The 16,190-nt window shown below is 45.5% G+C and overlaps 1 protein-coding gene across 4 annotated transcripts in view; it reads right to left on the bottom strand.

The window, feature by feature from the left end:
* Positions 1–11,820, bottom strand: part of LOC146175967 (uncharacterized) — a 47,018-nt gene extending 35,198 nt beyond the window's left edge. For 2 of the 4 annotated variants that reach the window (XM_084582329.1, XM_084582331.1), the window contains exons 1-2: positions 11,698–11,820; positions 7,666–8,119 (exon numbers count right to left, since the gene is read on the bottom strand). In XM_084582329.1, the coding sequence (XP_084438455.1) occupies positions 7,666–8,119; positions 11,698–11,774 (531 nt within the window). In that variant the 5' untranslated portion in view covers positions 11,775–11,820. Of the gene's footprint in view, positions 1–7,665; positions 8,120–8,321; positions 8,370–11,697 lie in introns of all 4 variants that reach the window. The other 2 variants (XM_084582330.1, XM_084582332.1) reach the window with 2 other exon arrangements.
* Between the last annotated feature and the right edge of the window lie 4,370 nt (positions 11,821–16,190).

Below are 16,190 nucleotides of genomic sequence, written 5' to 3'. Positions count from 1 at the left end.
TTTCTTTCTCAAGCCTTTTCTCTCGTTCTTCAGCAGTCTCCTGAGCACGTCGTTGTCGCCTGGTTGCATTCCACCGTTCTTGGTTACTCTGCAATTCTTGTCGTCCTGTTGTTGATGCCGAATCATCAGTGTCCAGGGCATTCTGAAGACTCCATGCAGGATCATCACCAGACGTATACAAGTGTCTATAGGTGCACGACGCTCTCGTCTAGCAGCGTTTTGCGCTCTCCGTTTTGCTAGCCGTTGTTCACGTTGTTCAGCAGTCTCTAGAGCCTGTTGCCATTTTCTGGCTTCGGCGCATCGCCGATGCTTCTCCTTGTAAGACTGCATAGCAACTGATTTACCCCGATGCGAACTCCTATTTCTCTCTTTCCACTTTCACTCCTGTTAGCGGTCGTCTTTTTATTACTGAGCAATTCCTTACCCTGGGCAAGCATTTAATACAAAAGGAGAGGTTGCTTGAAGAGCCACCCCTAGTGGGCCGCGCCCCTTACAATACTAGGTGGAGTCCCTTATTCTGGGACTCCATTGGTCTGGGCCGCCACACGAGCTCGCTGGACCAGCGCTTGTTGTGCCGCTACGGCTCCTCTCGCGCCACTGCCGATCTTCTTCTTCGCAACACTATATTATATATATATATATATATATTGTTCTTTTGCTTTTGTAGCCTTTCAATATAGAAACTCAGTAGCTTAGCTTCCTAGCTGCTATTGTTACTACTATAGTTACTATTGTAAGCTCACTGTTTGTTAAGGTGGCAGGGTAGCTTACGCTATCACAGCTCTGATAAGAGGCCAGTGAGTGGCGGCTTTCCCTCTTCGTTGCTCTGAACAAATGGTATGAAGTGTGGTACGTCATGCGCATGCTGTCAATCCTTGGGGGAGATATCAGCGCTTTTGGTCAAAAAATTTGGCCTTCATGTAGTGCCCACTTGAAGTGTTTTAGAGGTCAACGAGTCACCGCAGTCTTCACCTCCTGTATTGATTCTGATGGGATGATCTTGAACCTGCTTCACGCAGTTAAAATGCTTTGAAGATCAGTGAGCGGTCGCATCTTCCTGCCATCGCATGCATTTCTTTTGCTTGAACCGTTTGCTTCGGGGCACGATATGTGGTTAAAGTACAAAGGGACCTCGCTGACTCAGGGAGGACTTGTACTCTGTCAAAAGCATACTTGATGTAATTTGTCGCATTTGATGCTACCACCGTCTGGATAGCACTGCATCTTTGTGCCACTTGTGGCATCACTGTCTAGCTTTGCTATGTCATTGAGTATTGTGCAGTCTCTGTGCTTCTTAATGCTGGTTGTATCTATGCAAAGTTCATGGAATCTGATTGCTGTCGAGACCTTTAATAGCTCATTGTCAAACGGCAGATGACCTTGACAATGAACTATTAAAGGTTTCCGCCTTAAAATACAAGAGAAAGCCACACAGGGAAGGCTACATTAGCAAAGTGCAAGCCTCCCCCAGGATATATATATATATATATATATATATATATATATATATATATATATATATATATATATATATATAGTGTTGCGAAGAAGAAGATCGGCAGTGGCTCGAGAAGAGCCCTCGCGCTAGGCCAGCCATTAAATTATCCTTCACCATGTCACCATGTTGTGCCGTTCGCTTGCTTCAGTTGTTAATCCAGCGCTGTCCTGTGTACTCCTTCTTGTGTTCCGTTTTGTTCGCTGGTTGCATTATGCTTGATTCAAACCAACTAGTCCGCATGGCCACCCTGTTGCAGTTCATTCGCCAATTAACATTTTGGTGGAGAAGTAGGGCGGTCATCCCCATCCTCGCCTTGGAGCATCGACGCCATCCTTACGCCGGGACCATCGACCGAGAGCCTTGGGGTAACGCTGCGCAGCTTCGCCCCAGCTCTTCCTGCCCAGACCCGACCAACTACTGCCGCCCAGCCGCCAGCCCGGACCTGAAGACAAGGAGAGCACATGAACTGACCAGAGACCAGACCAAAGCAAAGACCCGACCAACCCGGAGAACCGAAAGACAAGAAGACGCACCCCCAGTCCCATCCAGCCGCCCGACGCGACCTGACTGCACGAGGCTGGTAAAACTTTATTCACAATAAGTGGGAGGAATATGGGGAAGTCAGCTAGCGTGCCGCAGGCCGGCGTCGCCAAAGGTCTCCACCTTTGGCGACGGCGGCCCATTCGACGGCCTTGAACTGAATGTCAGGGTCATCGCTGGACCTTAGCTTGCCCCAGCTTCCTAATGCGAAATTTGAGCGCAGCTCGTCAGCTGTTTCACCTTTTTTGATAGATTGAGGCAAAGATTTCGAGCAAGACATGTATATATTATTACAGACAGCTATTTTATTTTTCACACATATTCCTTCAAGAAACACTCCACTAACAGTTCTTGACTGTCATGAAGGAAGCTTTGTGGTTGGAGAAATGCAGAGAGCAATTAAGTTATCGGGAGGTTGCGGGAGGCAGCGCGTGGGCCCATAGAAATGTTGCGCGGCGAAGAGACTAATCCAACAAGCTGCAGGCGAAAAGAAAGGACCTTCACAAATATCTGAAACTGACTTGAGAACGCTGTAGCCAAAGTTAGCATGTGTCTCATCGAATTTCTAGCAATATATGTTTTAAAGGAAAATCAGAGCGGGGTATAGATCTGGATCAGGTCTTCCTCGAAAGCCAAGGGACGATCGGCTAGAGATCCGGACTAACTACATGAAAATATGATGCTTTTCTCTGTGAGTGTGTGAATTCTCGTTTATTGCACATGTTACCCTGCAGTTCGATGTGGGCGCTCTCATGAATTATTATCTTAGCAGTGTGTACCATGTGTGGTCACGTCTTCCACTTGAGCTCTGAAGCGTCCCGTTACCAGCTTTCAGGAGATTGCCCAGATGTACCGAGCAGAAAGGTGCAGACTGCCAGAACCACACCCCAAACTCACCAGGCAACAGACAATCCTGTGTCAAGCGCAGGCGGATCGATTGAGCATCCCGCACTGATGACCCGCATGTACCCTGCGGAACACGATATGCTCTGCCCTTTTTGCAAAAAAGAAAAGGGCACCCTACCGCACGTTTTGGCAGAATGCACAAAACTCAAGACCCCCCCCCCCCCCCCTCCTTTCCTTCCCGCCAATACCCCCAAACCCCAACTCCTTCAGCGATGGAAGACTTTGTTATCCAGCCCCGCCCTATCGATTCAGCTCGCACTGACAGACAGAGGCCAGGAGCTGCTGAGAACATATGGGTCCTGCAACTAGGCAACCACCCCGTCTGGTGCCTGCATGCACCAACGAATTATTTCAGGCCTAATAAATGTTGATTCCTCCTTTCATAATTGGTTCACAGGAATAGAAAGGCACAGAATCTGTCACACTTGCTTCTGTGGACACCTGAATCATGCAGTAAGGGAATGATGGAAGGTGGGAGTGAAAGCGGAGCTGGTTAGTAGTAAAAACATTTATTTTAACAGAGGAGTTCGGGGTGCGAACTCCTCTGTTAAAATAAATGTTTTTACTACTAACCAGCTCCACTTTCACTATAATGGAAAGGCGCAGTATCTGTATCACACTTGTTTCTGAACGAAGGAAGATGGGAGCGAAAGTGGAGCTGGTTATGCAATGGGCGCCAAAGAACTGCGCTCTAAAAAAGGCCAAAGCTAGAGAATAATAAAAAATTAAAGAGCCCTGCAGAATCTGCATTGGAGTAATGCGAAAGCACAGATGCTGCTGTTAGTTGCTTCATGTTGCTTAATTCACTTCTTGTTTGCCCATTTTATTCTTTGGTACTTTTCAAATTGCGGGCAAATCCCTTCCTATGCCCTTTTTCAGCTGTCATATCGTTGACACGGCACTCATTTCTTTCCGTTTTCACTCCCACCTTCCTCCCTTCCCTTAGCGTGGTTCAGGTGTCCACATAAGTGTGTCAGAAACTGCGCCTGTCCTTTCCTCTTAATCAGTTATTTTAATTACCTAATAAACTTACTGGCCTAATTAAATTGGCCTATTTTTTTGGCAACAACATTAGGTCATCCTCTATCGATTGACACCACTCATTAACCTCTACCGCTTCTGAATTACTCACAACTGCTGCGGACACAGTCATCTGTGCACATAGCGAAGTAATGCTTTCGCATTAATAATTGGTAGCGATTTCCTTGTAAGCTTCATAGGAATCAGTAAGAATACGTATTGAACCAGTTCCGGTGCAAGGCACTCCTGACAAGGCTCCCCAAATCGCCAGGAGTTCAGCATGAAGAGGTGTACCCTGAGGTAGGTGGCAGGCATAAGCGCCTGAAAGGGAAGGGTTGTCATCGCATACCTAGCCCATAGATGCAAATTCACTTTTAATCGATGCGTGGTTCACAAGATGCAACAGCTACGGCCATACAGCGACTCCTTAAACACCACCAACTCGCGACCAGAACTGTCACTATTCACTGGACCCCAGGTCACTCGGACGAATCAGGGGGCAATGCGGCGGCACACGCCGCGGCTGCCTTGGCAGGCGGGATGTCCACATTTACTTCCCCACCCCTTTGATTAATCCTTACTCGATCTTGGGCGGGCAACCCACCCCTTCTCTTGCCCTTATGCATTATATACTCGGACCAGTCTTCATAGCCTCAGTCAGCATCGCATGCAGGTGGCCACACCAGACCCACCTTTTACGAGAAAACCCACCTCACCCGAAGTCAAGAAGTCTTTTTGAATAAGCTCATTGCCCATGCGGCTTACACGCCACGTATTATGGCTCGCTGGCGTCAGCATACAGAGAAAATGATTACGTGCCCCCACTGTACGACTCTAACTCGCGGCAGCATATCTCATCTACTCTGGCATTGCCCTGCTTTTTCTACTGGACGCTCTGAGATTAAACCCTACCGCCTGAACTACCATTCCCTTCTAGAAACTGATGCTAACACACAGATGACATTTGCCAAGTATGGCTCGCTTAGTGGCCTGGTTAGAGCAATGTGATTTGAGTGACGACCTAAACATTGAAGATTCTGTCTACTCCCCTTTATCCCCATCCATGGCCATGAGCCTTCCCATTCAATAAAAAACATTTAATCAATCAATCATTAATAATTGGTTCACATGAAAGGAAAGGCACAGTATCTGTCACACTTGCTCTGTGGACACCTGCACCTTGTCTTAAGGGAAGGGATGAAGGTGGGAGTGGAAGTGGAAAGAGAGAAAGGGGAGCCGCAGTGCAGGGCTACGGAATAATTTCGACCACCTGGGGATCTTTAACCTGGGCTGACATCCCACGCTGCGATGCATGCATGAGGGGGTGCATGTCTTTAGGAAGTGGGCGGACTGTCTTTGGAGCTGCATAAGTTCCTACTCGCGGTTGAGGTGTCCGCCCCGCCCGGGTGGTGGAGTGGTAAGATTGGCAAGATGCCCGACTACTGTGCCGGAGTATCCGGGTTCGAACCCAACCGCGGCGTCTGCGTTTCGATGGAGGCAAAGGTAAGAAGGAATGGATTTCCTAAACAGCAACGCTATCTTAAAGAATGCAGAAAACACCAAGGGAAGCCAAACACTGTCAACTGCAATGAAGGCCAGAAAAATTAGAAACCACGAGATGCTTTCGCTGCTAATAATCATGTTGTAACTCACGCAAACTGTAAAAGGCCTGGACAGAACTTCGGCCATAGTGTGAAACAGTACTGATGCCTGTGAAGTAATTTATTTCAGGATAAAAAGTAGCATGGGCAACCAGAAAGCAAATATTGAAGCATTGTAAAAAAGGACGAATTAAAGCATATTGGTAGCAGTATGAACTCAGAAGGTGTGGTGGTCTGCTCGGGTTTGGGTATATTATAACTCAACAAATTCTCTGCATGAGGGAAGTAACCTAAATGCAAGGCAAACTTGGAGACAGATGAAAAATTAAGAGATATGGCAAGAACAAAATAAGAAGAGATAAGGTGAGGGCCTGGGAAAGAGGTCATGTCTATCAAATCAGAGCTTGAACCTCCGTTGCAGTGAAAGATGGATCCTGAATTAATACAAAAATGTACAATAATACTAATTCATCTAATGTTAGCCTGGAAAGGTATGTCCAAAGAAGAATCCTCTGTAGCAATGCAAGTACTCGGAAGCAGCTTTACAGTATCGGGAAACGCTATAAGTACAATCAGACCCTCATAGAGTAGGCATTTTAGGGGAGCTTCGAGTGTTCTGGAAACGTTAATGTAGCTTGCCAAAGAAAAATTTCTACACAGCCGCAAAGAAAATTTCTTCCCTATAATTGTTGCATGTGCTTGTGATGCTAGATCTATTATAAGTGCATATGTAGTAAGAGCATTATAATAAATTATGTGCTGGCAAGTTCTCTGTCGAGAACCCGAAATGTGTTGAAAACGGCAGCGATGAGCTCGCACACGGGACTACTTTATGTACCAATCAGCTATCCGTAAAATAGACCCCTCAGGAAATTTAGATTTGACTGAACGCAAGTTTTCAGTGGATAGTTTCACAAAAATTCCGTTCAATTTTGCAATCGCAGGATCACTGGCAGGCTCCGAATAGAGCGAATGATTGTAGAACACTGAAACCAGTGCACAGGTGCTTGCTGGTTTATCAAATGACTGGCACTGGCTTCGGTGGATTGCCTGAATTGTCAAAAATGCTGAGGAATAAAAGAATAAGTAATTAATCAGAGCCCAGAGGGTAATAAACTGGGAATGGCTGGGCAAGAACAGCCCTTGTTGAGAAAATTAGAAGGCAAGGTGAGATCAATCCAACTGGTGGCATATGGGCGTATCTCGACACAGAGCTTGGATTTAGCCAGGTTACTGGATGCAGTAAATTCTTGAGCACAAGTTCCTCTAAGCTCAGTAACAACTTCAACCCACAGGATTGTTTTCTGCATCAAAGACACCACCATGATAATTTTATCTGAATGTGAAGTCTGTAGACAAGTCGCCAGCAAAGCAAGAAAAGCTTCGAAATCTGCACAAGGCAGCATATACAATGCTATAGAAACAAAATGATCAGTCAATGTAGAATACGAAATGGCAACAACTTGTAAAGACTTATAATGGGTTATAAGGACATCAAATATAATTACGTTATAAGGAGTCAGTAAAGCAGGCTTTGGGAAATATAGAGGGAACTCCTACAAATTCATTTTTGTTAGTATAACGTAAAAATGGTAGACAGCAGTTATAGTAGCCTAATGTTGTCTTGAATACATTTAACAATTGGGGAAGTTGTGCAATGTGTGTGGTCTAAACTGACTTTTACAAAATTAAAGTTAAGGAATGAGTGGGAAGCGGCCGAAATCTTAAGAGCCATAATTAGTTTTTCCCTCTGTAGAATATTGTAGGACATATGACCAGTAGAGCGGGCATACAAGCTGCTTCGCATGGGGTACATTCGGCGTTTGGGTCCTAGATTGGTCGGGGACCCTGAGCAATAGGGTGTGACCTCAAGCAATGAATACAGTGAGCCTTATCAGGGAATGTAGTCTGCTTACAGGCCCAAAGGGATTGGCCATATTGCGCACAAAAGGTGCACAACAGGTCCTCTTGGACTCGAATATGAGTATAGTCAATGCTGACGCGACGCGTTGCACGAAGGTAGGAGAACGCAGGTGGGGAAAGGGTCAATCTCGATTACACGGACCCACAGCTCCAACATTAGATAAATTACTATCTCACCTGGCTTGCTGTGAGGTCCAGATGTAGTGGGGAGTTCTGACGGTTGATGGCTGCCGTTAAGTCCTCTGGGTGGTCATTTGGCTCGACTCCAGACAGCTGAACATCCCGAACTTTAATAGAGGCATTGGTGGCCTCGATGCGGGAGATAGCAGCCCTCAAGCGCTCGAGGTCTCCTGGGTCTTGGAAGGTGACAACCAAGGCACGACGCGTGGGCCGGAGGTTGGCAGCACCAATGACCTCGGATGTGGTGTCAACGGATGCCTTGAGATGGGCTGCGACCCCCACATTATTCGTGGTGGCCGCAAATGTCAAAAACATCTGGCAGGGCTCCTGGGCTGGACGAATGTTGCGGAGCTCAAGAGGTCCTGGCAAGCCGCCAGTGGCATCCGGAGTTCGAGGGGCATCGGGTCCAGGCCTCAGAGGTCGAAGTTCAGCATTGGTAGCAAAGGCCGCCCTGGTAGACAGCTCAGTGTTATAGCTCAAGGCAGATAGCCGAGTATTACGAAAGTATACACCAATGTTAATGCCTTGTATTCACTACAACCCAAGTAAAACCATTCACTCCTTCCTCACACGAAATTTGCCAAGCACATAACGCACAAATTCAGAAGACAGCCATTTATTCCACCATCTGTTGAAGTCATGAGCACAATCACCTGCACCGGTGCTGCGAAGAATGCTGTTGCACATTTCATGACTGCCGCCTGCAAGGAAACAAATGAATGTAGATGCCACACACGAGATTTCTGTGTCAGGAAATGACCAAAAACTAGAGTGTGCAAATAGTTATCAGTTTGTCAGCACCTCTCAATCGTTGACTTTGCATTCTGTAGGCAAAAAGTCTCCACAACATACCCATAAAGAGTCCGAATAAAACATGAAAGCTTCCCACTGATCCTGTTATAATGTGCGAGGAGAGTAACATAACAGGAAGCATAACAGGCACATGGATAAAATGTGCATGACTATAAAAATTCTACGAGGCAGTTAAAAGTGTTTAGGCGCAAGTAAAAAAGCCTCTTTACTTTATTTCCATTATTTTTTATTTATTTTTGCATGACTACTTAATTTTTTTTTTTTTCAAATTATTTTTATCTTATTTTAAAATTTTTGTACAGCTTTTGGCTATTGAATACCCAATATTTAGATACTTTAGTCAATTTAGCCAATGATGGCTTATGTGCCTACTGTTGGATCGGCAACAGATCCGTCTCATTTGAGACATTCCTTATGACGCCACTCATGAGCCCAAAAAGTCATTGCCTCGAAGCCAATCAGAATATCGAACACACCAACCTGCCACTGTAATGGTGAGACGAAAGAAACATAACCCGTGCTGCCATATTACCAGCAAATAAGACTTGACAGTGCAAAACTAGCTAGAATATGTACAAACAATTTCCCTAAGAGTTTGAAATTGAAAGGAGAATAAGAGCATCCTCTTTAAAATGGGGACGCTCCCAAATCATATGAACAGTAGCAAGAAGCAAGCAGTGACTCTCAAGAAAAAAATTCACAAAGCGAAAATCCCTCGACTTATTCCAAGCATAGAAAAAGCTGAAGCCAACAAGAGTGTTCAAGAAGTCTGGGAATTAACCCAGTCAATCCCATAAACTGTGCTGGAAGGAAAAAATCAGTGGCCTCCCACCAACACAGTGCCTTGCTGTCAAAGCATGCTTTGAGCCAGCCTCTAGGAAATCAACACGGGGAATGTGTTATGACCAGCTATGGATTCTCGAGTGCATCCTCATGCAGATGTGAAGCCCGCAGCTGTACGAACATCTAAGACGACATGAAATCATGGCCTTGCCAAGCAAGCCATGCTTAGCCAAGTACTTGCAGGGCTTTAAGGCGGGGGTACCACAGCAGTCATCTTGCTAGTAGTTCAGATTTTGCCACCAGCCTACGCCACTGATCCACGACAGAGAAAGTGTATATCAGTTCTTACCCTCGAGCAATCCAACCTGGGTTTTGTTGAGAAGTTGCCTTTTGTTGCTGCCTGCAACACCAAGGTACTTACCCTTAACAGGCAACATCAATCTGACGGTGGACGGTGGATGGCCAACCTCGTTCTTCTCCTCACCATGCGTGGGAAGAAGCACCCCTATTATAGGGGTGGTTCCTCATGCCGCTTTCTCTGCCTGTCCCTCGTTTGTTCTCCAAAACTACAAAACTAGCATCCCGCAGCTGGACTGCGGGATGATAGCTTACCTAAAGCGCGTAAGATAAATGCTATGCTCTGCTATACTGTATCTCTATCGTCGCACTGAAATGCTCCCAACTGTTCTCTTAGCGTCGCTTTGCTCATGTTATGCTGTCTGCATTCGAAACTGTTGTTTGTGTCCATGCAGTGTAGTACGGTCAACGGTCCCACTTCTGCGAAGTTGACCATACAAGCCGCGTGTGATCAAAATAAAAATTAGAAAAACGCATTCCGGCACTTCTAATTATTTGCTGAGAAAAGATTTTATAATGTTTATAAGCATATGCAACAGTGTTGCACGAACAAAAAACCGATTGAAGAAAGTGATGTTATGCTTTACCACAGCTTCTGCAGTAAATAATGTTTTTCGAATAGAAGGTTACAATAAACCGTTCTACTACTTACTTGGTATGCAGGCAATGAAAAAATTTGCAAGAATGCTAGTCCTATGGGTGCGCACCACAAAACACACATTCGTACTTCACTTATTTACTTCAATATTTCTCTCTACCATGTCTCTCTACCACTTCAGCCAAAAAAAGGTCAGCAGAGGTGAGGCTTTTTTTTACCACTGGTTCAATATGTGATGGGGCGAGTAATACCTCTGTCACACGGTACTTTCGATCCTCATTGAACTCGATCTGCATTAAGGTTTTCAAGAAGGATTGAAGCATCCCATGCTACAGGGGCGTTTTCAATGAGCCTTGAGAAATTTTCTTGATGTGCGCTACTCGACAACCGCTTTCGAGAGTGCTTGAAATCTCAAGATCGATTGAGGAAGCAGCTTGAAGTCAAGCAGGCTTGAGCTCGATTGCACTTGAAAGTTGCCGTGTGACAACCTCGATCTGCATTCAGTGTGAAAGTTCTTTTTTTTTTTTTTTTTTTTTTTTTTCCGGTTATTCTACGCGCGCTCGTTATGACCATTGGCGGCTGCGAATTTCGACTACGCATGCTGTGAAAGTTTTTTTTTTTTCTTTTTTCTTCCGGTTATTCTTGACAATGTTTTCCTCCTTTCAGCTGCTTTCAAATACCGCGATTGCCGTTACACAATGACCGTTCGATCGGCACGCATGTTTTCCGGTTGACGCTACACGGCCAAATTTTTATTTTACGGCAATGTCTTTTGGCCGTCAAATTTGGTGGGAACACTGGTAGCATAGTCTGGCAACAGGTTAAGTTACGCCAACCGGAACGAAGCCTCCGGTTTCCTAACAGAAAAGTTTGACATAAATTGAGGGGGGGCTTCAATGCGCTAGGAAAAAACTTCGGACCAACATTTTTATTTCATATGTGTGCTCGTCCGCCTGCCCACCCGTCCGTCCGTACACCCATACGTCACCACAAAAACCGCGCGGTCATCCGTGATCGTGTCGCCGATTCTGCATCACTGCTAGATCCGGTGATTTGGTCGGCGGCGACAGCCAATCGTGGCGACATGACGTGTGTGTAATGCGACGTTAGATATGGTTTAAGAGAGGTTGGACATTTTCGCTCTTGATCTCAAGCTCGCCAAACCGCTTGAGGGGCACGAGGTCCTGCTTCCTCCATAGCATTTCACCTCTCCGAACCCCGAGCGCGCGCCGACTTTTTGCGCACACACGGTGCACAGCAAAGCGCTGAACAAGCCCTCGCTGATTCTGCCAAGGGCGCACAGTCAAGTTCATCGAGCTCGCCGCACCAAGGTCTGCGCTACGGACGGAGCGAAACCGTGGTAATAAAATCTAGCGCGTAAATCTCAAGGCAAAAGTGGTTTCATTATGCAAGCAAGTACGGTACGTGCATGAAGATAACACCGCAAATGGGACGAAGAATGCAATAAGAAAGTTCACCTCGCTTTGCTGAGGTGCCTGAGGTGCGCCCGTTGCTTCCTCGATACTTTCAAAGACGCTAGTCGACTCCCTCCCATAGCCGCGTTGCACTAACACTGGTATATTACTATTTGATGCCATACGTACAAAACACGGCGGCTGATGGGCTCCAGCGACCAATGAAAATTGGGGGGCCATGACGTCAAATGACGTCACACATACGTTCACTTTGGCGCGAATTACAAAAGTTTTTTTTTTTTTTTTTTAAACCGCCGCGTTGCATTGACGAGCCTGCATCTTTTGAAGGTTGTTACCTTTCAGCGTGCGCCAACCTTTGCCATCTAAAAGAACTCGAGTTTCTGTTATTTACGCCCTTTTTTATAAGCAGTTGCTCCAACACAATGAAAGTGGTTGGCAAAGGTAGCGGCATAGAAAAGCAGCAACACTTTCAGTAGGGACCGCGCATGCAAATTCACAATACAAATACTGCTGCAAGTCATGCAAGTACTTTTGCCATTTACTTTGTCCCTCAGCACTGTAAGGTGCGGTCCAGAAACACTGGTGTAACAGGGCAGTCGTGCCCAGTTCGCAACAGGGTGTACCAAGTGAACAATTATGGTTTTCATATTCATGGTTTATTGCATCAACCAATAAAATACAGCAATAAATCACAACAATAAAAATGCATGTCACAGACAGCACAAACAGTAGCGCTGTTTAAGCGGGCTAATCACCTCAATATGATCACAGTCAAGGCATGGAAAAGGCTTGAAGTGCCTGCCACAAAACATCACCAGATAAGAAACAGGCATGTACAGAAAACAAAGCTATGACGGCTGCAGTTGAAGTAAAAGTGTCATGAATTAGTAGGTGCATCAAAACATATGTAGAGCATAGAGCACTGGGATCACTCTTCACATTTAAATGCTTCGGCAGAAAGTATACAGCAGTTTTCAAGGCAATTTCAAGGTTGCACCAGTCCAGACAGCATCAACAAACGTGCTTAACACAGGAGCATTAGAGCATACATTGAGTCTGTGTGCAACCTCATCTGCTCACCGGTGAAAGTCAGCCGGGAAGCGGTAAGACACCGACGGTTGAGTCCACGCTGTTGCAACATGCCACAGAGCATCGCTTCCTCACTTTGTGCGGGCTCATCTTGGGATAAAACGCTAAGCGCAATACACTGCTGCAAAAAGGCTTCGCACTGCCCGCACGACGAAGGGGACAAAACAAAAGAAAAACAAAAAAAAAAAGAGAAAAAAAAGGAAAACAAACACGGTTGCAGGGGGATATTAAATCTCATCAAACGGCGACAGAGCAGCGACCAGCAAGGACGTCGAAATCTTCGCAAAAGGGACATTTTCAGACTTCCGAAATAAATTACGCTTTCCCGGGCGCAACAAGGCCCGCACCCCAGCAGACGAGCAGCAGACAGTTGTTGTTGTTGTTGTTGTCCTCTAATGTGATGGCACATACCCACACAGGGGGATCGGCCAAGAATTGGGGTGAAGAGATATTAGATTTTGAGATGTATAACTACATCGGAAAAATAAAAAAATAGAAAATAAAAGCTAGGGAATAGAAAAGGAAATGTAAATATGATAAACCAAAATATATAAGAGTAAATACTAACGCACGCAGTAGGAGAATAGTAAGATTTATATGTACAGATTAAAACTTCAAAGCATATTAGCCAGGTAGACGTTTTGTTTCTATTAAGAAGTTTTGAATGGCGTTAAAGACATACCTGTGGCTGTACCCAAGCATGGTGGCACCGAACGATAATAAAATTTGGCTGCTCAAATTAAGACCCAGCTGTTGTAACGGCTTCTCTAAGTACCGTTTTCTCATCATGGTAAAACGGCGGCAAAATATCAAGAAATGGTTTATTGTTTCCGGTTCCCCGCAGAATGCGCAGACAGGAGAAAGCGCCAAACCAGACCTGTGCATAAAGAAATTTAGGGGCGGAATACGACAGCGTAGCCTGGTTAGAGAGACCTCAGTCTGCTCTGATTGACATAATTTCCTATTCCAGGAATACTTGAGGTGCAGGTAGTCATCCGAGGATAAAATAGATCCAGACTGCGTGCTTAATAAGGCACGCCGCCGAAATCGTGCTGCTGTTATGTACGCTGTTGCCGGGAGGATGGGCAATACAGGGCCGTTCAGAGAATCTTTGGCTAGTCTGTCTGCAACCTCATTGGCTGTCACATTGCTGTGTCCTGGTACCCACACTATATGTATGAGGCTCAAATGTGAGGGGAGCAATGAAAGAAAGGTGTTTAAAATTGGCGAGTCCATATTCGAAGAAAGCGACAAGCACAAAGAATAAGAGTCTGTAATTACAGCCACTGTTGAATATGTTGGGTCTAGTTTGCGCAGAGCAAGCACCACTCCACAGTCACGGCCGCTCAATGGAGGCGCACTTGGGTGCGGCCCGTCGCGTCGCCCAGAAGAGCCGTATTGCGCCTAGTTCTCATCGCCACCGCAGCGGCGCCACCGCTCCGGGACGAGTTCGGGCGGAGAGCTGCGCGCAGCGGCCGTGGCTGTGCTTTCGTTTCGGCGTCCGCGTGGTCGGCGCTTGCTCAATTTAAGATTATGAGCGGCGTTTCACTCAGTATGTGATGCTATGTGCAAGTTTGCTATTGATAAGGTGATAGCGGCAAGTCATCATCACTAGGCTTTTCCAAGTCATTCGTGGTCTTCCGTTTACAACGAGAACGGGGCAGTCGTGTGCTTCGCTGAGTGCGCACCCATTTAGTTGCGTTTCAACCACTGTAATAACGTATTAGATATTTGCAATCTTGAAATCGGGATATGGTTTGGGGCCATTTATTCAGCGTGCACTTTTCTGGACGTAGCGTTCAACATTATTGTTCAGCCTGTTCCTCCGTTTTCACTGGAAATAATATTCAAGTGGGTACCACCACCAAAACATACTAGCTATACACAAACTGTTGCAAAAGAAACAACACAAGACAGCCAGTTCAACGACACGCCCGCAGGCTCTGACAATTTTTTTCTCGTTTATGAAGCCGCGTGATGCACAGAAGACACGCAAGCTTATTTTACAAGCGAAGAACTTTTCTCGAAAAAGGTTTATGTGCAAGCGTGATTTTTTCCACTGTCTGATTAATGTTGCCTGTCCAGTTGGTCAGCAGTGGTCGCATTAGTTTAGTTAGGTCCTTAGTGTGACTGCGGTCTTTTCTCTCGCAAATCAACTCTGGAAATTGCACAAAATAGGGAAGAATGGATGAAATTAACATGTTGCACAGCTTGCTGCTTCTTGTGACCTGCAGGAACTTCATCACCTTGCTAACAAAAGTGCATGGTGATTTTCAGATACCATAGGCGTCCATCTTCAAGAATTTTGATAAGTCCAGGGTTTTGCAGGAATCACAAGGCACAAAGTTAATAAATGGATGGGGACTAATAAAATAAAATTATTGACACTCTAAAGTAAGCACTAGAAGTTATTTGAACTTTGGTAACATATAAATAATGAGAACACGGGCAGGCACTGAAAACAGAATAAATAAAAATGTTTCATGAGATTCTGTTAAACTATTCATACTTTCTCTTCAAATGGACGTGCAAGGTAACCAGCCAAAAATTCAATCGGTGCTAACTCTATGTCAGCTGCTGGTTCACACCACACATGAATGAATCCAAGCTGACTCGAAAACTCTCTCGCAGCAGACGTGATATGGCAGTTGACAAGGTACGACTTTCATAATCACGAATGCCAAGTTTTATAGCTGTCTATTGTTGATAGGTGCATTTGCAGACTGATGCTTGCAAGATGCCAACCTGCACAAAGCATGGCAAATTGTGTATCTCAGTCGATATATTTTTTTTTCGCTAGTTGTACCTTCAGTATTTTCTCCGAGGTGAAAACTGCAGCCCTTGCGTCAACTCTGTCGTTCCCGCCTTTGAATTGCCTTAGGCTGCTAAAAAGCGATACTACAGGCCTGCTGTTGAGGGCCTGCTTTAGGGCGTATCGAAAGCTGAAAATAAGATTCGGTTAAACGCAATGCACTTATAAGGCACACAGAAGACGTTGCAACATACTTGATGTGATCAAGAAGGTACTTAATTTGCGCCACTGTGGATCTGGTTGTCATGATTGTTGCTTCGTACGTTAATTTGCTTGGTTAGCCTTTGCTTCGACGTGCCTCCTAGGACCTGAATGTCTTTGATTTGGCAAAGTCCAACTCTAACCAAGAGAGTCACTCGTCATCTGACAAATAGAGCGGCTCCTCTTGGTGTCTCTATGGCTTCACTTATGCGATGTTGGGCAAGGCATACCATTTTGATATCGTCATAAAAGTGATCGTGGCGCAGCTATCTTGAAACACACAGGATAACACGGGGGGTTGTCCAGGGGGAAATGAAGTGTAGCTATAACAAGTGGGGAAAATAAAGCTATTGACTAGCGCACATTAATTTTTTCAAGGTTGTTTGGCTCAACATGAGCCCGCATGAGTAACTCAACTTGTAATGTGGGCAGT

Source organism: Amblyomma maculatum, chromosome 10, assembly GCF_055883805.1.
Source record: "Amblyomma maculatum isolate TAMU_Amacu chromosome 10, ASM5588380v1, whole genome shotgun sequence".
NCBI lineage: Eukaryota > Metazoa > Arthropoda > Arachnida > Ixodida > Ixodidae > Amblyomma > Amblyomma maculatum.
This window is presented reverse-complemented; position numbering and strand designations above follow the sequence as displayed.